The 26,560-nt window shown below is 38.7% G+C and overlaps 1 protein-coding gene across 2 annotated transcripts in view; it reads right to left on the bottom strand.

Moving 5' to 3' along the window:
• Window positions 1-1,302: 1,302 nt before the first annotated feature.
• The window catches only part of wdr20 (WD repeat domain 20), a 50,058-nt gene continuing 24,800 nt past the window's right edge, over window positions 1,303-26,560 (bottom strand). The window contains exons 2-4 of one of the 2 annotated variants that reach the window (XM_033026532.1): window positions 22,780-22,962; window positions 11,621-12,907; window positions 1,303-2,681 (exon numbers count right to left, since the gene is read on the bottom strand). In XM_033026532.1, coding sequence (XP_032882423.1) covers window positions 2,631-2,681; window positions 11,621-12,907; window positions 22,780-22,962 — 1,521 coding nt within the window. In that variant the 3' untranslated portion in view covers window positions 1,303-2,630. The remainder of the gene's footprint in view (window positions 2,682-11,620; window positions 12,908-22,779; window positions 22,963-26,560) is intronic. The other variant, XM_033026533.1, reaches the window with a different exon arrangement.

Here is a 26,560-nt window from a genome sequence, read left to right as displayed (position 1 = left end):
CCTACAGAATTCAGAGCTAAGAATAATATCACTGCCTGACAACATTCAGCTGTTCACCATTCCCGCTGTCAGCTAACAGTTCGCATAAAGACAAATGTTTTGCATACTACATCTCCAGAATCTTAATTTTGAGGACTATTCTTACCTGTAATATTTTCTGCCCACAATTATACTGACCTCATCTACTTTTGATCAGCCATGATCATATTGAATGGCGGTGCAGTATCGACGGGCCGAATGGCCTCCTCCTGCACCTATTTTCTATGTTTGTTGGCTAGATATGAAGCCCCTCCTATTACATTTATGTACATAAATGAAGTTCAAAACTAGAGAGAACCAATCACAAAATATATTATAAAGCAATTTTTCTTCCCTTTAGGTTTCAAATAGCACCTATTTTGAAGAACGTACAAGGATGAGAGAATTCAAGTGTAAGTAATTAAAAATACAGGCATTAATGATTAGTAAGTAGTTAAATTCCAGAATTTGCACTTTATGCAAGCTATTTAAATTAGTTAAACAAAGTCATATTGTCTCACGAAGCCCAATAACTAAAACATATCTGACGTGAGAATCACAAGCGTAGCACTAACATTTACTCAAACAAAATTATACCAAGAATAGAAAAGAACCAACTATGCAGGATAGATCAAAGAAACTCAAATCACATTTGGTCTATGCAATGCTTGAGGCATTACCATTTGAAGGTGCAGAATTTGTTGGTCTTGGCTGTAAAGAACTGTTATAACAGTTACTTACATGCAAGGTTCAAGTAAATTTATAAAAAGGTAGATTATAAAGTATTTATTTCAAAGTGTCTTCTATAGTTTCAGATATTTAAGCAAACATTACAACAATAAATGTGATGTTTTGAAACATTATTTCTGCAATCTAAATTTAAATGGTTAAGTTTAACAGCAAAGCAAGGGAAACAATTATTTTTCGATGCCTTTGTTTTGCAGGCTTAATTTTAATGGACCAAGTATTTGGAAGATGCCTACTCTGCTGCACAGGCACACTCGGATCCAATCATAAGTTCAAGCCATATAACATCTAATTATTAGACAGACAATGCATCTTCCATTTTAAAACACTGATTACAGTAATTTCAGTTTACACTGGTGAAAATATGACAATATAAATATAATCTATACTATAATTATGATCTGTATGCACCAATTCTAGATAATCATACTGGATGCATATTTTTTTTTTTTTAATATTCAGCAAACGTACACAAAGTCCCAAACTAAAAACTTAATTTAATTCTCAGTGCAGACTTTAAAAAATACACATTAAAAATAAAAATGAATCAAGAAGTACGCAATGTATTTATTCAAGCTTTGCCTGTACTTTTACATTCTTCCAAGAAATAAGCATCGGTATGTACAGCAAATTTATAATGATGCAACATAACCGAACCTAGAGCAATTCCTAATTAGACTATGACAAATGTAAAACGTTTGGCACATCCTAAATTATTTTACATTGATGAAGGTCTGTCATGATCCAGCAATTCTAACCGACAAAGAAAATACATTATCCAATCCCTCAATGTAGCTGTTATAAATTGGAATTTAGTAGGTCCCCGTGCTAGTTTGTGAACCTTGGTGATGCATCAACCACAGAAGTACAAAGCTCAGAAATTTAAAATACTCACTGATAGAGAACTCTACAGATGATAAGCTTAATTTCCTTTTTTTAAATAGAAAGATTTCTGCTGTACCAAACAATTCAACAAATTAATTACAGCCAAATGTACTTTTTTTTTTTACAACCAAAAATGAACAGAAGAACTATATTCAAGATTATGTATATATTCTCTGAATTAGAAACTACTTTCATTAAAACAAAACTTCAACTAGAGTAATTGATCATTGCTCCAGGACATAAACAATATTTATACATATGGTACATTGTTGGTTCAATTTGAAACAATATTAAAATAAATGTTTAATAGATACAGAAAAAATTATTTTGTCCACAACACACCTGATCTGGGAGCTTTTGCACATCCCATGAGTATCTCTCTACTTGCATTAAACTATTAAGTGCAACTTTATTTTAATATAAATCTATGATTGCAACATCCATCTCCTGAATCACAAATTCAAGCTAGAAAGTAATGACTCGATTCACTGAGTGCATTCCAAGCTGCCTTCCAACCAATTTCAATTTAATAATAAAAGGCAAAAAAAAAATCAGTGCAAAGGTGAGATACAAATTCAGAGTTGATGTACTGCGAATAGAATAGCTTTGTTTTAATATATATTCACTTTACATTTAATTAAACTACATCAACTCTGGGGGGGGAAAGAAAAAAAAAAAGAAAATCGAAAGTTAAGATTTAAAAAACGTTTTTTGGTTTATTTTTTAAAACTGCTATCACCAAGGGAATAGGTCCTTGGCCGTTAGCAGTTGTCTGTGTTAGTGGAATAGATAAGCCCATGTCAACAGTTTGCAGTCAACATTGTTCCCCAGTGTTAGCTCTACACAATTCACAGCAGAATCCTGAACAAAAACACTACTATAATTAAATTTGAAAAGCGCTGTGGCTGAAGACCAGCTCCTGGCTCCAATGTCATTACTCCTCATCCTGTAGCGAAGGTTTGCAAGCGGTAGTGCCACAGCTATACTACAGTCCCACTCGGCGAATTGGCTTGGTTTTGGGACGACAAGCCCTGTAAACATAGCATTTCATATTGTTATACCGTTGACACTTTACACCAAACATTAATTAATTTTTCTCACCTACTAAGGTGTTTCAAGTCTTCTGATGAGGCATAATGGTACAGGTAAAATTGGAACTTTAACCCAATTGGGAATCTGATGAATCAAACTTTTTATAATGTGAACTTGAAAATGCAAATGAAAACAGATAAACTAATTCATCAAGTCTAATACCAGCACTAAAATATTTGCATTGAAATTACTATTATATTTCAGTATTCCAATTGGTTCCATTTGATAATCAATGACTTGTTGTACACTTAACTAACAAATCATTTGAACATTTTACACCAGGGTAACCATATTAGAACACATGTACAGTGGCTTGCAAAAGTATTCATACCCCTTGAACTTTTCCACATTTTGTCACGTTACAACCACAAACGTAAATGTATTTTATTGGGATTTTATGTGATAGACCAACACAAAGTGGCGCATAATTGTGAAGTGGAAGGAAAATGATACATGGTTTTCAAATTTTTTTACAAATAAAAAACTGAAAAGTGTGACGTGCAAATGTATTCAGCCCCCTTTACTCTGATACCCCTAAATAAAATCCAGTGCAACCAATTGCCTTCGGAAGTCACCTAATTAGTAAATAGAGTCCACTTGTGTGTAATCTAATCTCAGTATAAATACAGCTGTTCTGTGAAGGCCTCAGAGGTTTGTTAGAGAACATTAGTGAACAAACAGCATCATGAAGCCCAAGGAACACACCAGACAGGTCAGGGATAAAGTTGTGGAGAAGTTTAAAGCAGGGTTAGGTTATAAAAAAATATCCCAAGCTTTGAACATCTCACGGAGCACTGTTCAATCCATCATCTGAAAATGGAAAGAGTATGGCACAACTGCAAACCTACCAAGACATGGCCGTCCACCTAAACTGACAGGCCGGGCAAGGAGCGCATTGATCAGAGAAGCAGCCAAGAGGCCCATGGTAACTCTGGAGGAGCTGCAGAGATCCACAGCTCAGGTGGGAGAATCTGTCCACAGGACAACTATTAGTCGTGCACTCCACAAATCGGGCTTTTATGGAAGAGTGGCAAGAAGAAAGCCATTGTTGAAAAAAAGCCATAAGAAGTCCCGTTTGCAGTTTGCCACAAGCCATGTGGGGGACACAGCAAACATGTGGAGGAAGGTGCTCTGGTCAGATGAGACCAAAATCGAAGTTTTTGGCCTAAATGCAAAATGCTATGTGTGGCGGAAAACTAACACTGCACATCACCCTGAACACACCATCCCCACTGTGAAACATGGTGGTGGCAGCATCATGCTGTGGGGATGCTTTTCTTCAGCAGGGATAGGGAAGCTGGTCAGAGTTGATGGGAAGCTGGATGGAGCCAAATACAGGGCAATCTTGGAAGAAAACCTGTTAGAGTCTGCAAAAGACTTGAGACTGGGGCGGAGGTTCACCTTCCAGTAGGACAACGACCCTAAACATACAGCCAGAGCTACAATGGAATGGTTTAGATCAAAGCATATTCATGTGTTAGAATGGCCCAGTCAAAGTCCAGACCTAAATCCAATTGAGAATCTCTGGCAAGACTTGAAAATTGCTGTTCACAGACACTCTCCATCCAATCTGACTGAGCTTGAGCTATTTTGCAAAGAAGAATGGGCAAAAATTTAAGTCTCTAGATGTGCAAAGCTGGTAGAGACATACCCCAAAAGACTTGCAGCTGTAATTGCAGCGAAAGGTGGTTCCACAAAGTATTGACTCAGGGGGGCTGAATACTTTTGCACGCCACACTTTTCAGTTTTTTATTTGTAAAAAAATTTGAAAACCATGTATCATCCACTTCACAATTATGCGCCACTTTGTGTTGGTCTATCACATAAAATCCCAATAAAATACATTTACGTTTGTGGTTGTAACGTGACAAAATGTGGGAAAGTTCAAGGGATATGAATACTTTTGCAAGCCACTGTAAATGTAGTTTGGACTACCAATACATTGCTCATCCTGAGCATACAAAAATCATTCAAAGTTGATTATTCCCAAATATCAACCACAAAATAAATTGTTTTGTATTTCCTACACAAATTGGTGTTGAATGGCAAACTATCTGTCCGTGTTAGTGGAATAGATAAGCCCATGTCAACAGGCAAATAAAAAAAATCATTTTCCTTTGCAAACCTCAGTTTTGCTGAAATTTACTCGTACATGGCAGCAGAATCAAGTTGATAGAAAGATAAAATTCAGCCCATTCATTCATAGAATTAGTAATAATTCTTATTCTGGATAAATAAACATGTGCATCCAAGCCATTAGAAGAGTCTCAGGCTTTTTCCTCCTTTGGAAATTAATGCCAATTTATTTATGTCAACTCATTACGGGATGCAGACCATGGGAATGTCTCAGATCAGTTTACTTTACGATGTCAAGATCAATTGGAACTATATTAGAACCAAGTTGAACGGGTAAAGAATCCACGACCAAATCACATACCAGCGATGTTCGGTTAGTATGGTATTGCTGATGTCAACCAGAGGAAGATATAAGTGAAACTTTCTTTATCTTCTGCCCTGTGGGAATTGTGCTGCCAGGTTGGGATCACAGTACATGTTCTACCTTCACCAAGCAGTCTTTGTACCACAGTGCACAGGCATTAACTAAATATAAATATGGCTAATCGTTTTCCTGCAACACCAATGTGATTGCATCTTGCAGAGAAATCTGGCCAAGTTAAAGGCCCCTGATAACTACACATTGCCCTGGAGGGCCTCACGATTTTATTTAAATGCATTACTGTGTTGCTGCATTTCTGATATACAAACTGTTCGGGTTATGAACAGCTGGCAGGAACAGAACCCTACTGTAACCTGGGCAGCGCATGTATGGCTGATAATCTGCATTGGTTAAGCTGTTCCTCGTGAGCTTCAGTGGTTAGCGATTCTTGATATGCAAGATTAAATTCAAAATTGTAAAGTGAAATTGCAATTGTGGCTCGGAGTGCAATGTGCTAATCTTACCCTCAGCTGACATTTATTTATAGAATTTTTATATACAGCGAATAGAACAGTTGGGTATTTATTTAATCAGGGCCATATCAACAAGTATACCATGATCTGAGCAATAAATACAGGACTTTTTTTGTCATTTCCAGTTTTTGATGCTTTGCGTCAACTTTGCTGAATACAAAATCTGCATTTCCTATAGACTGTAGTTCAAATAGTGAATAGGTGTTATACTCTGGGCCACAAAATTGTCCATAGTTTAGTTTAAATGTTCTAACCTCCACATTCCCAAAATCCAGTGCTGCTGTCACAACAAGGCGCATTTGGAGGTAGGATGAACTCAGCTGTAGAGTGTGAGGCTAAAGATGTGTAAAGCATTGAATTAATACTAGTCTTCAAAGAGGGGGATGGACTGACACAGAGGAAGAATATGTATTGAAAATAAGCAACTTTATCCCTTACAGCCAGCATAACATTAGTGGGCAAATCCATCTTTAAAAGAGTGACAGCATGATGTCATGTCTTATTAACTTAAGTAAACTTTGACGTATTGAGGAATGACAATGAATGGAGAGCGTTTGCCTTATTTTTATGCATTTTAATAAATGCTTGAAAAGATTCCAAATGCCAAATTGATTGAGAAAGTAAAATCCCACAGTGAAGTGGCATGATGGATTAAACGGCAGAAAGCAAAGGGTAGCAGAGGATGGCAATTCTTGCAAATGGAAGTAGGTATGCAGTCATGTTCTGCAGGGCTCAGAATAGGCCACTTATGGTACACAAGTGACTGGATGCAAGTAGACAGGTCACAAAGTTTGTCAGTATCAGAAAATGCAATAATTTACAGGAAGATACTAGCTAGGAATGCACAAATCTGCCTGATGAAAGCCAATCCAGAAAAGTATGCGGTGATGCATTTAGAAGGGTCAAACAATAAAGAAATATTAAAGTATAATAAAAGAGGATATTAAGTCTAGAGGGGAACAGAAGCATCACAACAAGTATATCCACAAATTTTAGAAAATGATATGGGAAGATAAGATGTTCTACATGTGCTGTGAGCTACCAGCCTTTATTGGCCAAGGCACAAGACAAAGTTGGAATCACCCCACAACTGTTTAAAATGTGTTATAGGGTGAACCAAAGTGTAGATGTACAAAGACACAGCTGTATAGTTACCACAGGCTCTAGATCAGCATTGGTTTCTTGAGAACAAGGGAAAATAAAGTGAGGTTTAATATAAAATTGTGACAGGCCGTGAAAGGGCATATCATAACAGCTTATTCCTCTTAACTGGGAGGCTGAAATTAGAGTCAAATTGGTAGATCCGGCATCTCTGGATAACGAGTTAACATTTCAGATTGAAGATAGGCAAAGCGGCACAAGCAGCATCTCTACAGAGAAGGAATGGGTGACGTTTTGGGTCGACCCGAAACGTCACCCATTCCTTCTCTCCAGAAATGCTGCCTGTGCTGCCGACTTGCTCCTGCTTTGTGTCTATCTTCGATTTAAACCAGCATCTGCAGTTCCTTCTTACACGTTTTAACATTTCAGATCAATGGCCTGTCATTTTCTTTTTTTTCCTCCTTACAGACCTCTGGCTTTTCAATTAAGTTAATGGTAGTAGGATTAAAGGGGAAAATGTGGTGTAGGTCTTCGGAACTCACTCGCTGAAAAGGCGTTAGCGGGAGAACCGTCATCACATTTAAAGTGCCTGCCATTTCACCCACAGAGCAATGGACCAAGAAATGGAAGTTGGATTCATTTAAAAAGTTCATTCTAGCATTCTTGAACACTGTAAATTTTTATGATTTTACAAGACTAAAAATGTGCAAGACTAAAACCATGACTAGAATCATAGTCAGAGTACAGAAGCAGTCCACGTCTAATGAGAATGAACATTAAAACAAGCCCACGGCTCAGATTTAAGCTATTGAAGGATCAGAATATCTTCAGAAACTGGATGCATGCACATATTTAAATAATGTTAGTTTCATAGCATTAAAGCAGATGATTCATTCATAGTTCATAATGCAAGCCAAGTGTGACAAAATGGTCAAAATTCAAAAGAAGGAGAAACATTAAAACCTCTTTCAGTTACTCACCCATCATACTGTATTAACCACGCTTTGTTCTGCACAATGATGGAATTTTTCAACTCATAATTAATATATTTTTCTTAATCTGGGTGAAATCTAATAATTGGGTCGTGGTTTGAATTGAGGAAAATTCAGCAAGCCAACATTGCATAAGCTCTAAGAAAATGTTATTTTTAGCTTGGAGCATTTGTCTTTCTGTAACTATAATAGACAGACCAACATGCGCCTTGGGATGTTCATTACATTTACCGCTGCTGTATTAAAAATGAACACTAATTTTGTCATCAGTTGACTTAAGTCACAACTTTCATCATTCCAAAGCAGCTACCAATGAAACTGTGGCTTCATCTGCAATCACCTACACTCTTTGTGATTAGTTTACTTGAAGCTTCCTTGAAAAATATATAGTAATTTGCTAAAACTGACAATATCTATGACATAAGCAGAAGAATGGATGAGATCACACAGCAATAATTAAAGGTCAAAAGATGTTTATGAAAAACAGGACATTTGGTCTTAAGAGTTATGCAGCACAAAAACAAGCTCTTCTGACCAACTCACCTATGCCCACTAAGATGCCAACCATTGTCCTGCATTTGGCCCATATCCCTCAAACTACTCCTACCCATGTACTTGTCCAGATGTCTTTTAGTTTTACTGATTAAACATCAATGATGCCATTACATTCTCAGAGAAAAGCAAATGTGAAAAATCCAGAGGCTCCATGGATGCACTAAACCATTATTAAAATGGGATCTCGGTGAGTGCCTCCCCACTGAAATGCAAAATTGCTGCACCAGTGTAATGTGCAGAAAACATATTCATCACCTTCTTGTTGTTAAAACTGTATTTATCAATTTATCATTTATATGATAAATATCAGTCACTGCCAACAATCTGATTTTAAATGTTGGAATTATTGTTTCAATTATAATTTTTGAATACTTTTTCTGCCTTCTGTCAATCCAATCTCTTTCTCTAATTTTTTGTACTTAATTTCCCATCAAATGCACGCGTTCTACTAACCCTTTCTGATCTTGGGCTGTTTATTTCACAATCCTTCAATCTGACGTGCTAGAGATGTGGAGCTATACACCTCACTAACCCAGGTGCAGCTGGCCCATACTTACATTTACGACCCATTCTGGCAAAATGTGAACCTACAAGGCTAGACTTCTGTACTGAGATGCGTGATGCTCTTCCTGACAACCCAGCTCCTTACCCGCTTCCCCTTTATTCCACAAACCTGAATTACCAGGCACAAAAAGACATAATTCTGATGGAGTATTCTAAACCTATCCAGAAGTATTCATCTCTAATGACAATAAAGTTGGACATCATCCAAGAGAGAGCCTGCCTGATGGCACAGTGTCCACCAATGTATTCATATCCTCCATTCTGACTATGGTTCAACAGCACCTCACAGATCACCTATAAATATGAAAGCAACATACATATATAACTACCAGCATCTCCCAAGTTAATCCGAGCCATGTGCACTAGCATGTCAAAACTCTAGAGCTCCCGTAGTCTCAAGACTACGCCAGTACTTTAACCACAGAGACTGCAGTGTTCACAATCATGGTTCAATGCCAGCATCTCAAGGGCAACTGAAGTATAAGATAAAATGCTAGCACACTCACGCTCCTTTTAAGAAAAAAAAGGAAATCTTTTCAGGTAAGGAAACTGGGGCGGATCGATAAACACTTATTTGGTTAGCTTTTTAAGGAAATAGCTTAAGGTAAAATGAAATCATAGAATATTAACAGCACAAAGTATAGACATTTATATAGCACACTTCAAAGTCTTGGCATTTAGTTCCTTGGTACATCTTAGAGTAAACATAACATGGACATTGGTTTAACATCCGAGTCACATAATGACAGCATGGGATATCTTCGTACCTTCGATTATTGTGGGTCTTGAAGCCATAACCTTCCAGTTTAAGTGATTGCTACCCACCAAATAATTGCTGACACACGTTATCCTAAAATCCGCATCTTAGTTTGTAATTCCAATGAGTTCATAAAATCCAAGTTGCCAATTCATTTTGAAATTGGATTAAATATTTAATTACATGGACTCCAGAAAACAACGTATTTTGGATAATGCACCATCTATAGCTTGTTCAACTCAGTGCCTCTTTAATCCAAGCAACCCAATAAGAAATGTTAATCTAGATCAGTTGTGACAGCAGGCTCCCGAATCCCAAGGCTGTGTAATGAAAACTAGAATATAAATTTGGAATCTTTTCAGAAATTAATTTACAAATTTAGAAGCTGTAATTTTATACAACAGAGAAGTTGGTTGCCTGGACATTATTGCAAAGTAAACAGTGATTCAATGTAAATGATGTTCATCAAAAGGAGACAAAGTCTTTAGCCCAAAAGCTAATTTAAATAAAAATTAATGGTAAAATTAAAGGCATCTTAAAATAATGATTTTTATCATCGTAATTAATATATCTGATACTTCTCCACAACTCCTCTTTATTGGATTAGAAAATGCTTGCATGAAATTTACAGATAGGAGACTCCATACTCACTGCAGTAACGATTGAATTTGGTTGTGTTAAAATAATTAATTGCTTCCAAAGATCAAATTCAATGGCATATTATTTTTAATTAATAAGTGAAGATTTAAGATTTTTTTTAAATCTTAACGGTATAAGCTTTCCCAGTTTTTCCAAAGCAATCTTTGCACTTCACAGGAAGTTACTAAATTTACTAAAATTTGAAGATCTATGATTGTTAGCATGCTTCTAACATAATGAAAGCTGAAATGGTGTAGTCAGCATTTTATTAGTCGGGAAAGAGAAATCTGATTTTTTTTTTTTTTTTAAACAGTTAACTGTGCAGTTTTTCTGTACTGATACAAGATTCCAAACAATGCATTAAAAAACATGCACAAGACCACAATGTTAATGACTACCGAACTTGTAACCCTCGATTCAATAAATGTTCACTTTCAGATGTTATAACAGTTATTCTAAACCTTGTTACCACAGTCAGAAGAACTGAAACAACAACATTTATGTACAAGATATATCTATTTAATTCACACCAGCAGTATTCACTGGCTCTTATCCGACCCAAATTAGAAATATTTACACCTCACCAAATTCCACTCAAAATTGTGGACTGTTCTGGTACGCAGCAGATCATTGAAACATGCACAACTTTTTACAGAGATGTACAATGAGTTAATACAGGAAATTATAAATATACCCATGTTTAAAGACAAAAATATTATACACATTATTCCATTTAAAAGCACTTAACCTTTATTTTAAAAATGAAGCTTTTCACATATTCACACACACAAAATTGATGTGTGATTGCAAGGTCCCCATAAGCCTATCCCATAAGGAAGGGGTGGATGGGGAAGAGGAAATTAAATCAATGGGATGCAGTAAATCTAAAAACCATATTAATGTTAATAAGAATAAAAGATGGTCCAATGTTTTTGGAAGATTATGTTTTCATTACCCCTGTACAATCTGGAACTGAGGTTCCAGGTCTGATTGATGAAAAAAAACTCACAAGTTTTCACTTTGCAATTTAAAATATTAACTTATCGCATTAATCATTTATTAGCTAATGTCACAGAACTGATTTTTGTCTGGCAATATCAAGCATTGCTTTAAAAAAAAAGTTACTACAGTATAATTTTCTTGAGCAATTCATATTAATTTTGGACTTGATAGTGCCTGTGAAAAGGAATCCATTATGGTAAAAAAAAGTCACTTTTGAAAATAATAAATTTGCTCTAAAGAGGAAGAGATTTTTTATTTATATATATTATAAAACTTAGGTCTAAGAGCTCAGACTTACCACTTTACCAGGCCTTGCCCATGTGCAAATAAATCCTTCCTGACAGGCAGTGACTATACAGTCTTCAAGAAATATTAAAACAGTCAGTCTTTCATGTGCTATCTTTTTACAGATAAGAGGCTCTAACAAGGGTACATCATCCATTCTAGGGCAGAGAGTAGTTCCCAGAGTCTTGGCCGAGTCTACTTTAGTTTTGGTGACTAGGTTTAATTTGTCACTGCTCTTGCTGGAGATGTGGCTCATGCTGTGATTCCGTTTATGATCCTTCTCATGGTGTCTTTCCTTGCGGTCATGTAGTGATAACGTTGCAAATTTACTGACTCCTGAAGCAATTGCACCATCCATCACACTGCTTTTGTTACTGGCATTCGTAACGGCAGAGTGCGGTAGGCTATTTGATCGAGGAAGAGGAGGAGGTAAGGAGTTGCCGGGTGTTGTCGTGATGCTGCTGTTGCCATTGCTTCCAGTACTGGCTGTAACATTTCCAGCTGATGGACTTGTGGCATTCATCACATTTGTGTGTGTCCGAGCACGTGAGAGGGGTTGATGAGGGAACAGGATGTCTTCCGTTAGATCCCATAAACACAGCTGTGTGTCTTGGCCCACAGAGCCAAACCTATAAGTGACACTCACGGGGCGACTGTCTGTAGAATTCCTTTTGGACAACCTAGATTGTGTACTATTTGCCCGATCTCTGCCAAAGTGTATTTGGTCTTGGAAATCCTCATCACTTCCACTGAACTCCATAGGGTCATTTTCTTCTACGCTAGTGGTATACGGGTCGAATGCAACAACACTGACCCACGACTTGTGTCCATGTCCCCTGGCTATTACACGACAATCAATAAAAGACCACACAGTCACCAGATCATCTTCTCCACCCGTTACAATATATTTTCCATCTGGACTCCAACACACACAAAGCAGTCCTCCAAAGTAACTTTTCATTGTGCCATGCAATTCAACCGAATCAAAGTTAAATACACGAAGAAATCCATCCTGACTCACACAAGCAAGGTACTTTCCATCAGGCGAGAATGCAAATTCATTTAGTGCCCCCTCACCAACTGTCCATTTCAGCAAAGGGTTTCTTGTAGATTTGCTTTTGCAAGTGTGAACCGTGTAATTGTCTCCTTGTTTCAGTGGCTGATAATGCGGCGCAGCGGTCCCACAGGAGTGCTCCACATTATACAAGTACATACTGCCGCTGGAATGTGATACTAAGAAGAGGCTTTCCGAGCCAGGCACCCATTTTACACAAGTAACACGTGACTTGTCTATTAACCTCTGAGGAAAAAAGACAAACCAATTAATAGTTTTGCAATTCTGTATCTTCAAAACTGCATTGAAGCAAAGATAACATGGATCATAAATCTGAAGTTATTCCATTTCCCCCACAAACATCTTTTAAAGTGTTTTTAAAAACATAAGAGCCAATTTCAAACACTGACTGCTATATATTTCGATAATTAGAACAATGAACTACTTATTATTGAATGTTGCACAAAAGGACATAGGCATGTCAATTTAATTTAAAATAAATAGCTTAAAATCTCAGATGCGCCCAGGATTTATTTAATACATTTAACAATTCATATTGAGAAAAATAGCCAGAAAAAACTGTCAGGACTTGATATGTAACCAAGTCTTTCATCTCTTAATCTCTCCCAAGAATTAGTCTTCAGGATCCCATTGCTCAGGATTATTCAAACATTTTATCATAGCTTGATCTATGTGTCCAATTAAAATTGTTGCTTGTATGGAATGATATCTTCCCCAAGAATAAACAATTTCATTTCCTTCAATGTCTCCTTGCCTTTATGTTTAAAGTGTCAATCTAACTGTCCTTTCCTGCCTGCCCTTCAATGTTTGAGGGATGGTGTCAACTTTCAGAATATTCCTGTATGTAAATACAAGGTCTTGCTCACACACGCCGTGAGATATATGCTGCTTATTTTTTAATGTTTCTTAAGGCCAAGAAGTAATTCTACTCCCACTCTAACCCGCTTCTAGTCTCACAAAATATATGCACATTGAAACTTCATTTCCTGCCCATTAACTCATTTAAAAAATAAAGACCTGGATAGGTTTGAACTCTGCCTATTGCCTAATGTTTGCATAACCTGCCTCTGACAGGATGTCAGCTGCAAACTATTAGCTTTGTTTGAAATTATTTGTATACACAACAATGAAGCCAGCCAGTGTCATTTTACCACAATGTGTTTCCTGCTTCAATAGCCATTGGATTTCTTTACTTAAATAGGATTTTATTCACTTTATGTTACCATAACGTGTAGATTCATGGTGTAGCAATTTTTCAGCAGCTCATCTGAAGAATTCCTTTGAGGAATGTTAATTTTTTCCCCCACAGACCAATTACATGAAAAAAACATTTGCAATTGTTGTAGAACTCCTTCTTAAAATGGGGTTTGAGGTATGTTAGCTGCTTTACAATCCCAAGTTACTACGCATGCCCAATAACTCCTAAAGAAGCACCACCAATGCATCACCTTCACTGGCCACTGAGCACCCTTTCCATGAGCTCCATCTAGGCTACTCCATCGTTTAATGTACAGTCACCAGTTGATCATTTTAGTATCTTTATCTGCCGATCTGATGGGATTTGTCACTCTCTTGCAAACATAAATGAATTAATTGGTGACGTTTCGGGTCGAGACCGAGTCTGAAGAAGGGTCTTGACCTGAAACGTCACCCATCCCTTCTCTCCAGAGATGCTGCCTGTCCCACTGAGTTACTCCAGCATTTTGTGTCTATCTTCGGCGTAAACCAGCATCTACAATTCCTTTCTACACAAAGGAATTAATGTCGTAATGAGACACAAGTAGCAGAATGGATACCAAGCTGGCTAAAAAAACAGAAGCAAAGTACGAATTAAAGAGAGTTTGAAATTTGAAATATTAAACTCGCATAACACACCATATTTGAAGTATTGTGACCACTTGCATAAGGGACAGAATTTAGCCAACATCCAGATGTTCTCCTCCCCAACCTTCTTTCCCAATGCCTTTTCCAACTTGGCTTAGGCATATGGATCCTATGGTCCTGGGACTTCCAACCTAAAGTTAACTGACAAGGTTAGAAGAGGCACCAACCAGCATATCGCTGATGTCTGAAACACCCTGACTGCCCTCAACCTGAAGCAAAACTGGGAGCAGAACTTTATCTTCCTGAAAGCTTAACCAACTTAAAACATATTGATTATAAAAAGCACACCCAATCTTTTGCATTCTAATCTCCAGGTTATCAACTCTCATGTGCATGAATGGGAATTCTATTCCTGTGCCGGGTGAAGTAGAATTATAGAGGCAGATGGCAGGGCAATGCCGTGAACATCTAATAAGATTGGGCGCTGATCTCTGTCACTCAGTTCTTCCTGGCCTTAGGCCTGGACTGCCCAGGTGCAGGAGTTGCTTACCTTCCAGCAGCTGAATAGCAGCCATTCCCTTGCAAATCAACGGCTACAGCTCCCTTCATTTTGCAACATAGAGGGGCTGGAGGTGGTGCAGAAATGATTTACTTGAATTAAACCATAACCGAGAATTGAAAAGGTTGGCCTTTCCCAAGAAAAGACCGAGGGTTGATCCAATGGGGACCTTTAAGATTACAAATGCATTTGGAGGTAATATAAGAGAGGTTTCCACTGGGAGGCAAAACTTAGGAACGTACACAAATAAAGATACTAATAAGCTCATTAGGGAGTTCAAGGGGAAAACATTTCCAATAAGTGGTCAGAATGTGGAATTTGCTTCCAGCAGCTGGCGTTTGGCAAACGACTCAGGCTGGAGGTTCCCTAGTATACCAGAGGTGTAAATGTTTAATCTATTTGGCGGTCATTTAATTTTGTTTAACACTTTAGAATGAGTGCGTGATGAAAATATTTCCTTTTTAAGTGATTGCTGAAACAAACTTCCCTGATACATTAATATGATGGTAGACAAAAATGCTGGAGAAACTCAGCGGGTGAGGCAGCATCTATGGAGACGTTTCGGGTCAAGACCCTTCTTCAGACTGATGTGGGGGTGGGGCGGGAAGAAGAAAGGAAGAGGCGGAGACAGTGGTCTGTGGGAGAGCTGGGAAGGGGAGGGGAAGGCGGGAGAAAACGGCTACCTGAAATTGGAGAAGTCAATGGTCATACCGCTGGGGTGTAAACTGCCCAAGCGAAATATGAGGAGCTGCTCCTCCAATTTGCGGTGGGACTCACTCTGGCCATGGAGGAGGGCCAGGACAGAAAGGTCACCATTACAACAGATAATCCTCCGATAGTTTCACCACCTCCAACAGGATCCTACCACTGGCCACATCTTCCCATCTCCTCCTGTCAGCTTTCCGCAGAGACTGCTCCCTCCGTAACTCCCTGGTCAATTCGTCCCTTCCCACCCAAACCACCCCCTCTCCCCTGGTACTTTCCCTTGCAACCGCAGGAAATGCTACACTTGTCGCTTTACCTCCCCCCTCGACTCCATACAAGGACCCAAGCAGTCTTTCCAGGTGAGGAAGGCTTGGCGATCGCTTCGCCCAACACCTCCTCTCAGTTCGCATTAACCAACCTGATCTCCCGGTGGTCCAGCACTTCAACCCCCTCCCATTCCGAATCCGACCTTTCTGTCCTGGGCCTCCTCCATGGCCAGAGTGAGTCCCACAGCAAATTGGAGGAACAGCACCTCATATTTTGCTTGGGTAGTTTACACCCCAGCAGTATGAACATTGACTTCTCCAATTTCAGGTAGTCCTTGCTTTCTCCCTCCTTCCCCTCCTCTTCCCAGCTCTCCCACAGCCCACTGTCTCCGCCTCTTCCTTTCTTCTTCCCGTTCCCCCCTCCACATCAGTCTGAAGAAGTTGTCTCGACCCGAAACATCACCTATTCCTTCGCTCCATAGATGCTGCCTCACCCACTAAGTTTCTCCAGCATTTTTGTCTACCTTCCAGCATCTGCAGTTCTTTCTTAAACATTTATATGATGATGTCATTTGCATGAACCAGGCAGGAACTTCAACATTTCCACAAAGGCAAAGTTTAGTATTGAAAATATGAAGTCGACGCTGATGATGCAGTCAGTGACACGGCCATTAAATGTTACACTGTGTTGCCTGGATCTGACTGAGATTTTGGATCAGACACAAAAAGAGTTAGATAGCGTACCGTGCTTTAAATTATTACTTAGTAAATTCTCTGGTACATAACAATTAATTTAGTGTCATTGTAATTTCAAGGGAGTTCAGAGATTTGAAGTAAAAATAAACGTGCATTTTATTTTCTATCCAATTGTTACCTAATGTTATCTTTTAAAAGTAAAATAATTTTCAAAGCTGCCACAGCCAGACATAAAAACAGATTTTATCCACGAGTAGTTGCTCTACTCAACAGCCAAAAATCTGTATCCTCCCTTTGATCTGGTATTTTGTTGGTTCACATGCTTGATCAATGGTGTTTTATCATTAATGTTTTATTATTATTAATGTTTAGTGTTTTCGGAGTCATTCGTAATTGTCATTGTATGTCATGTTGTTACTTGTGGGCGGAGCACCAACGCAAATTCCTTGTATGTGAATACTTGGCCATTAAACTGACTTACTTAATTAGCTCCGGATTGCTATGAGGAATGCCCAGGAAGCACAAATCTAGAGAGTACAGATTTGACATTGCTCCTGTACTGGAGCGCAGTTCAAATCCCTGCCCTCAACTCGCACTCACAAAACAAAGAAACAATGACAGCTCAATGGAAAGGAATGGAAGAGAAGGCAATGGCTAACGTTAGCCCTTGAGCAAGTTGCCATAGATTAATTTCTGGGGTGGCAAACAAGAGAAGACAGCAGTTGCATCACCTCCAACAGGCCAGCTCCCCACATTTTCACACAGAAATGCCATGCTGCTTTCCCCAATCAGCTATCGCTTGCCACAGGTTCATCTCCCTACCAAACCATGGGGGCAATTCATTGCAGGAGGAGCAGCAGATATTTCCCCAGGTTATCAGCACACACGGCTGTTAGTAACACACACATGCACAAACAATGCTTTAATTATCCCTCAGTGTCGATTATGTTAGTGACTGTTCCTGAGATTCAGTGTAATGCTATTGGTTGCTCAGTTATTTTTTTACAGCATTACCTTACCTTTACTTGAGCACAGATTGAGGCATGATATTGCCTGTAGTTTAATCTTGTGCTTCATTTCCAGTTTTCAACTATTTAACATGTCTATTCCTACTCATTTGTGCATGCATCTTCATCATATACTGCATATTACGTTATGAAGAAATGTTTATTTAAAACATTCAAGTCCATGCCCTGAATTATTGTTAAACTTGTTTACTTCAGCCAAAATTTCTTATACTCATTGCAATATATTACTGAACACAATCTATTTTCGCTACTTACTTCTTCTAAGTATGTTTTTCTAAAGGCTCGACACTATTTCCAACCTTGTTTCTAACCTTAAACTTTCACCATGCTACAAAAGATGATTTGACTTTCCAATGATTTGGTACTCTGAGGCACGCATCCATGACGACTTGCTTGCCATGAGATGCTTCTTCATCCTCCACCCAAAGTAAATAGTTCATTTCTGGGTGCGGCCATTCTTGTTCAAGTAAAATTACGCCACCATTTTTATCAGATTTTTGATTTAAGAGGCCAATTGGTCATTATTAATGAATTGTGCTATTTTCATATTCACTACCTTAATCACATTTACTAAAAAACATTCAGCAATGGAATTATTCCATTCTTCTTCTCCTCCTCCCACCCTCCACACCAAACTACACACCACAACCTTGAAATTCACCACACAGATGTTTCATCCAAGCTATTAAACCATCACCAGATCTCACAAAAGGATCAGGCAAATATTTAATATAGCGGGCATTCATTTTCTAATGTGCAAATAATGCAAAGTGCCCTCCATAATGTCTGGGACAAAGACCAGTCATTGATTTATTTGCCTCTGTACTCCACAATTTGAGATTTGTAAAAGAAAGAAAAAATCACATGTGGTTAAAATGCACATTGTCAGATTTTAATAAAGGCCATTTTTATATATTTTGGTTTCACCATGTAGAAATTACAGCAGTGTTTATACATAGTCCCCCCCCCCATTTCAGGGCACCATAATGTTTGGGACACAGCAATGTCATGTAAATGAAAGTAGTCATGTTTAGTATTTTGTTGCATATCCTTTGCATGCAATGACTGTTTGAAGTCTGCGATTCATGGACATCATCAGTTGCTGGGTGTCTTCTCTGGTGATGCTCTGCCAGGCCTGTATTGCAGCCATCTTTAGCTTATGCTTGTTTTGGGGGCTAGTCCCCTTCAGTTTTCTCTTCAGCATATAAAATGCATGCTCAATTGGGTTCAGATCAGGTGATTGACTTGGCCACTCAAGAATTAACCATGTTTTAGCTTTGAAAAACTCCTTTGTTGCTTCAGCAGTTTGGGATCATTGTCTTGCTGTAGAATGAACCACCGGCCAATGAGTTTTGAGGCATTTGTTTGAATTTGAACAGATAGGATGTGTCTATACATTTCAGAATTCATTATGCTACTACCATCAGTTGTATCATCAATGAAGATAGGTGAGCCAATACCTTCAGCAGCCATACATGCCCAGGCCATAACACCCTCACCACCATGTTTCACAGATGAGATGGTATGCTTTGGATCTTGGGCAGTTCCTTCTCTCCTTCATACTTTGCTCTTGCCATCACTCTGATATAAGTTAATCTTCATCTCATCTGTCCACAAGACCTTTTTCCAGAACTGTGGTTGCTCTTTTAAGTACTTCTTGGCAAATTGTAACCTGGCCATCCTATTTTTGCGGCTAACCAGTGGTTTGCATCTTGCAGTGTAGCCTCTGTATTTCTGTTCATGAAGTCTGCTGCGGACAGTGATCATTGTCAAATCCACACCTGACTCCTGAAGAGTGTTTCTGATCTGTCGGACAGGTGTTTAGGGATTTTTCTTTATTATAGAGAGAATTCTTCTGTCATCAGCTGTGGAGGTCTTCCTTGGCCTGCCAGTCCCTTTGCGATTAGTAAGCTCACCAGTGCTCTCTTTCTTCTTAATGATGTTCCAAACAGTTGATTTTGGTAAGCCTAAGGTTTGGCTGATGTCTCTAACAGTTTTATTCTTATTTCTCAGTCTCATAATGGCTTCTTTGACTTTCATTGGCACAACTTTAGTCCTCATGTTGATAAACTGCAATAAAAGGTGATGGAAAGACTGGAGGAAAGACTAGGTGCTGAGTGCTCTCTTATACCTGCATTAAGGAGGCATTTAAACACACCTGAGCAATTACAAACACCTGTGAAGCCATGTGTCCCAAACATTATGGTGCCCTGAAATGGGGGGACTATGTATAAACACAGCTGTAATCTCTACATGGTGAAACCAAAATGTGTAAAAATGGCATTTATTAAAATCTGACAGTTTTAACCACATTAACAACATGTGATTTAACCACATTAACACACTTTAACCACATGTGATTTTTTTTTTCTGTTACAAATCTCAAATTGTGGAGTACAGAGGCAAATAAATAAATAATGGGTCTTTGTCACAAACATTATGGAGGGCACTGTACCTCAAATAAAAAAAATTAAAAAAATCACAAAGCACATACTGGAGCCTAAATGATTTTAAATACACAGACGGCTGTGCAGGCCAAGTCTTTGGGTATTTTTTAAAGTGGAGATTGACAAATACTTGATCTGTCAAGGGGCTGTCCCACTGCAGCGACCTAATCCGCGATTTAAGAAGAGTGTCTTCGACCTTCAAGCTCGAGGGCACTCGCCTGGAAAACCTCGAGCTGGATCGACCGTCAGCGTTGAAACCACGAGCTGGATCGACCGACACGCACACACACACACACACATCGCAAAGGCGGGGGCCAGGGAAAGCGGGGGAGCGCTGTCTGAAATTCAGACCCGCGATGAAGAGGAAGGAAAGACGGCTGCACAGTGTACGGTAAGTCCTTTAGAGAGTGCGGAGGGGGGGAGAGCAAGAAGGGGGAGAAGGAATGGAGACACTTTTAAGAAGTCAGATAACGTTTAATAAAGTTTAGCGGGCATTTTACCTACTGGTCGGTTTTCCTGGGTCCTGAAAACTCCAATGAGCCAATCAAAATGCCCGGTCGGCGAAGGAGATTGCCTACGGCTGCCCTCGACTGCCTGTAACTAAATTGCGGCCCTACTTCACTGCACTTTGAGTTAAAAAGCAACATGCCGACCAAATTTTACTCCCGGAAAATTTTTCAACATGCTGAAAAATTTTCCGCGACCTAGCTGAGGCCGCGAGTATTCGGGAACTTCCCTCGAGCATGAAGGAGAGTTCCAGTGACCTCTTAGGACCTCCTAGGACCACGTGTCGACCATGCTGCGAGTTTGAGTCGAGGGCAAACTCGTCTAAACTCGCAGGTTAGGTCGCCGCAGTGGGACAGCTCCTTAAGAGTGTAATGGTCACGGGGAGACGGCAGGAGAATGCGGTTAAGAGGGAAATGTAGATCTATGATCGAATGCTGGAGTAGACTTGATGGGCTGAATGGTCTAATTTCTGCTCCTATGATACGAAATTAAAGAACATCCCAATCCAAGAAACTAAAAGAAACTGTACATGTGTTCAAAAGTGCTAATGTTTTTTATTGCTTTATCTCAAGGTAATTGGAATTCAGAAAAGATGTAGTGATGTTTTAGCTGTGAGAATAAATTGGGTCAAATTGCACCTGGAGGATATGTTCGATTTTCTTGGTATCTAACCTCAAGAAAGATAATTGGTTTTGGAAGAGGTAGACTGCTAATTTCCCAGAATAATTTATTATAACCAGGCACACTAGTCGATTCTTTGCAGCAAGAAATAGCTAAAATGAAATCCATAAAACAGATACGAGAAGACATTGTTGAATAGGAAAGGTGCTTTTTAAATGTCTAACAGCAAGATGAGGCGAGGCGAGGCAAGAGGCAACATATGATAAAATGTTCACCCCTTAAGCCTATGAACATATCGTGGTGTAATTTATACTAGCATGGACTTTAATGTGAATATATTATTACCACTATGCTACATCACTGCCCGGTACAGCAATTCCGATGCACAGGAATGCACGAGGCGGCAGAGATTGGTGGACTCATCTAAGTCCATCTTGGACTGCCTTATCCACCATCAAAAGCATCTACAGGACACGCTGATTCAAGTTGGGAGCATCCATCATCAAGGAACCTCAGCATTCGGTCTTCTCACTGCTAATGTTGGGCAGGAGGCACAGAAACATGAAGTCCCACACCACCTGGTTCAGGAAAGGCTACTTTTCCATAGCTATCAGGTTCTTAAACTGACCTGTACAAACCTAACCTGACCGTGGCAACATACCACTAGGAACCACCTCTTGCACTACCATGGATTTGTTTTCTAATTATATATTTTTGCACTGTATTGTTTTTGCAGTCTTTTCCTTGTCATTATCTTGTACAATGTATAACTTATGTATAATTTATTTTGTGTTATTCGAGCCTAATGTTGCTGCTGCGACCAATATCTCCATTGTACTTGTACATCAGACAATAAATTAATCTTGACTATTGATAGCTTATCAAATGTTCTCATGGAGCAGAATTTATATTCACTGATTTTGATATCCAATAAATCCAAACTTTTTTCTCTTTTCTTGATATTAAACAACTTTAAGTTTCATGATCCGAGCACATATTTATTTTATATTACTTTAAATTTCAGCCAAATTTAAGAATTTGAATGCAAATTTCAATTAAATTATACATGCTGTAATGGGGGGGAAACATATTTTATTATACCTGGCCTATAAAGCAAGAATGCCGGAAGATATCAAAATGATCCTTGACCTAGCTGTCATTAACTAAAAGAAGGTAGACACAAAATGCTGGAGTAACTCAGTGGGACAGGCAGCATCTCTGGAGAGAAGGAATGAATGGGTGACGTTTCGGGTCGAGACCCTTCTTCAGACTGATTTAGTCAATAACTAAAGATATCGTGCAGTGCGTAATTACACGTCCACATTTGGAATTGACTCAGACTGTTAAAAACACACCCAACAAAATAAAAAGAAAAAACACCAAAATGGTGAGGAAATTATTGATGCACAAGTATCAAGATTCTCTTTTATTTGTTAATACTTACTTCCTCGTTAAATAACTTGCTAGTCTCTTTCTTTACAGGGTCTATAAGTTGAACCTGTCCTGCAGAAAAGCCCACAAGAAGCGAGACACTCTCTGCTGTGGCTGTCAGATGGTTGAAGTCATGGCAGGTGGGCTGTGTTCCCTTGTATATCCGCTTGTCTATAGGTTTACTTAAATCTGCAGCCTAAGGAGAGAAAAATCAACATTCAGTACGTTTTTATTTTTACCCTCTTATATGAATGGATTTGATTTCATAAATATTCTTAACTTCAAAATGGGTTGAAAGGTACCAGCTAATGCTTCCACATCCACCTGTAGAGTATTATAAACCCGCCTACACTAACATTCATTCATTGACACATCTCCCCAAGAAACTAATTTCTCATCAAAAGCTGGATTACAGCGACATTCACAAAAAGAGTAGGCGTGAAAGATTACAATACAATTCTCCTGTGAAAGAATTTATGAAACACATTCAACTGACTTCATATTTCAACATTGTTTACATTTCCGCCCATTTCTTCCTTGCATGTTCGTCTGAGAAAAACAGGTTATTCATCCCTCAAGCTGCAAGTAAGCAATACAAAGTAGAATGCATTTTCAACATTAGCTTGTTCATTCAGGAAAGAAATGCACAGGAACAAACAGAAATTGGGTAAAAAGAGTATACACAAATATTAAGGAATTGTATCTAGAATATCAATGTTTTCCCCCATATCCATGCCTAATGAAAAAGGACCTCAAAACATCCCAGTAGACACAAAATGCTGGAGTAACTCTGCAGGAGGGGGGTCTCGACCTGAAACGTCACCCATTCCTTCTCTCCAGAGATGCTGCCTGTCCCACTGAGTTACTTCAGCGTTTTGTGTCTATCTTCGGTATAAGCCAGCATCTGCAGTTCCTGCCAAAGCAACCCAGGCCTATCTTAATTGTGTAACATTGAAATCATGCCAATATAGTCAAATTCTATGACAGGTAACATTACACTGATGTTGATGAAGACTGATATTCGTGTTGAAAGGTATTTTTATTTTAATGGAATACAAATTTGAGTTGTTACTGTCAAATAAATTTAGGTTTGAATTTTACTTTATGACATATTCCTTCCTCACTTTCATTTTCACATCAAGGTAAGCCTATGTATATCTGCACATTCTTTCCCAATATTACTGAACTTATCATTGAATAGCTAAATATTGCAACATTAACAAAACCAAGAGAAGCTATTGGAAAGCCAAGTATAATGCAAATAACGGGTTCATTAACTGGTTTATACATTATTAAAATCTAAGAGTGTTTAATAGTGCTCCTATAAAAATAGGAAATTCATCATCAGATATTTGTAGTTAGGATACCAGGGGGACAAATATCTATTAATTCCCCACATAACTAGCCGATCATGGTTAGCAAATAGAATCAGATTTCCTTCAGGGTAAATTAAAGCCCATATTAATACAACACAGCTATGACAAATTGATCCAAATCTTCTAAATAATAAATATTTGGTTATTTATTGCATGCAAGGACATGAATTAAAGCACTTCCACACTAAAATATTTTGCGCACTAAAATTTAAAATGAAAATCAATTTAAAAATAAACAAGATTAAACAGCGGTTTTAGGTCAGGCACACAACCAAGATAATCACATCAAAATAATAATGGCGGTCATCAATGGGCTTTGTTTATTCTTAGTGATGAAGTTCCAGAATTTATCGGTAGCATGTTATTCCATTTTGATTTTCATACTGAAAGTGGCTGAACCAGTTCCCCCATTCACAACACCTCCTGCAAGTGCCGCGTCACACTTATGTGGTAACACTTGAGCATTCCAGGATTATTTCTTTCCAACTGAAAATAAAGCACACCAAACACAAAAGCAGGTGCTACAGGGAGGGGATAATCCATTTTACCCAAGCTCCCAGAGTACCTAAATCAGGATGGAAGCTTAAAGACTGAGTAAAGGCATAAACCTACACACCATTATAGACAGACCAGGTTTCTGCTTTCTGCAGCAAATTTAACTTCAGACAACATCAGCAAAAAATATGTCGTTCCTCCACGAAAAAATGCAGCCCCTCCCAATTCAGAGAGAAACATGGGGAACAGTCGTTTATTGCTGCCTGACAGCGACAGCAACTCGCTTTCAAAGCCGACCTCAATGGCTATGTGGAGGTTACACGTGCGGTCTATGTATACCACTTCCCTCACACATTCCAAAGACATGCCTTTAGGTTAACTGATACGTTAGGTTAATTTTCCCGAATGTAGGCGGGTGGTAGAAAGATCAGGGTACCACACCCATCAGGCTATTAAACACGCCAACAAACAGACTCTGAACTATAACAGCCTATCGCACTTTATCTGTTTATTTATATGTGCATATACATGGTCTATGCTGTATAGACACACTGAACTGTTCTGTATTTTTTATGCTTACAATATTCTGTTGTGCTTAGGCAAGCAAGAATTTCATTGTCCTATCTGGGACACATGACAATAAACTCTTGACTTGATAGAAGTTCCTGCAGAATTGAACAAATTACCTCAGGATTTTGAATTCATGCATAAATTCAGAAGGTACAGTGGAAAAAAAATTACATAGCCAGTATTGTAGTATGCGGATCCAACTTAGAAAACAAAAAATTGCATTAACACTCCACCGTTCCATCAACAGGCTTTAGAAAACCCAATTTTTAGCTGCTGTTGCATGTTGATGTTTTGTTGTGGCAGGCAGAAGCTGCAAGTATTGATGGGAGTACTGTATTAATTGATGTGCTTTCATCCTTTCACACATGTACTTCATGCACTACCTGCATACAATCCAGAGACTGAAAATGCATGTCTGTGTTCATGACAAATGAGTGGAAAACCATCAATTAATACAGTTTTTTCAGCTATACAGTGCCCTCCATAATGTTTGTGACAAAGACCCATCATTTATTTATTTGCCTCTGTACTCCACAATTTGAATGAATGAAGTTTATTGGCCAAGTATTCACATACAAGGAATTTGCCTTGGTGCTCCGCTCACAAGTGACAACATGACATACAGTGACAGTTAAGAATCATTGATAAAACATTAAACATTAATAATAAAACATTATTGATTAAACATGTGAATTAAATAAAATACCAGAGCACAAGGAGGCTACAGATTTCTGGTTATTGAGTAGAGCTACTACTCGTGGGGAAAAAAAAGCTGTTTTTATGTCTGGCTGTGGCAGCTTTGACAGTCCGGAGTCGCCTTCCAGAGGGAAGTGATTCAAAGAGTTTGTGGCCAGGGTGAGAGGGGTCAGAGATGATCTTGCCTGCTCGCTTCCTGGCCCTTGCAGTGTACAGTTCGTCAATGGAGGGAAGGTTGTAGCCAATAACCTTCTCAGCTGATCGGACAATTCGCTGCAGACTCCAGGTGTCGTGCTTGGTGGCTGAGCCAAACCAGACCATGATGGAGAAGGTGAGGACAGACTCTACGATGGCCGTATAGAATTGGACCATCATTGCCTGTGGCAGATTGTGCTTCCTCAGCTGCCGCAGGAAGTATGCAGGAAGAATTTGAGATTTGTAATAGAGAAAAAATAAATCACATGTGGTTAAAGTGCAGTGTCAGAATTTAATAAAGGCCATTTTTATACATTTTGTTTGCATTATGTAAAATTTACTGCAGTGTTTATACATAGTCCCTCCATTATAGGGCACCATAATGTTTGGGACACAGCAGTGTCATGTAAATGAAAGTAGTCATGTTTAGTAATTTGTTGCATATCCTTTGCATGCAATGAC

Source organism: Amblyraja radiata, chromosome 9, assembly GCF_010909765.2.
Source record: "Amblyraja radiata isolate CabotCenter1 chromosome 9, sAmbRad1.1.pri, whole genome shotgun sequence".
NCBI lineage: Eukaryota > Metazoa > Chordata > Chondrichthyes > Rajiformes > Rajidae > Amblyraja > Amblyraja radiata.
Note: the sequence above shows the minus strand (reverse complement) of the source record. Positions and strands in the feature narration are given on the sequence as shown.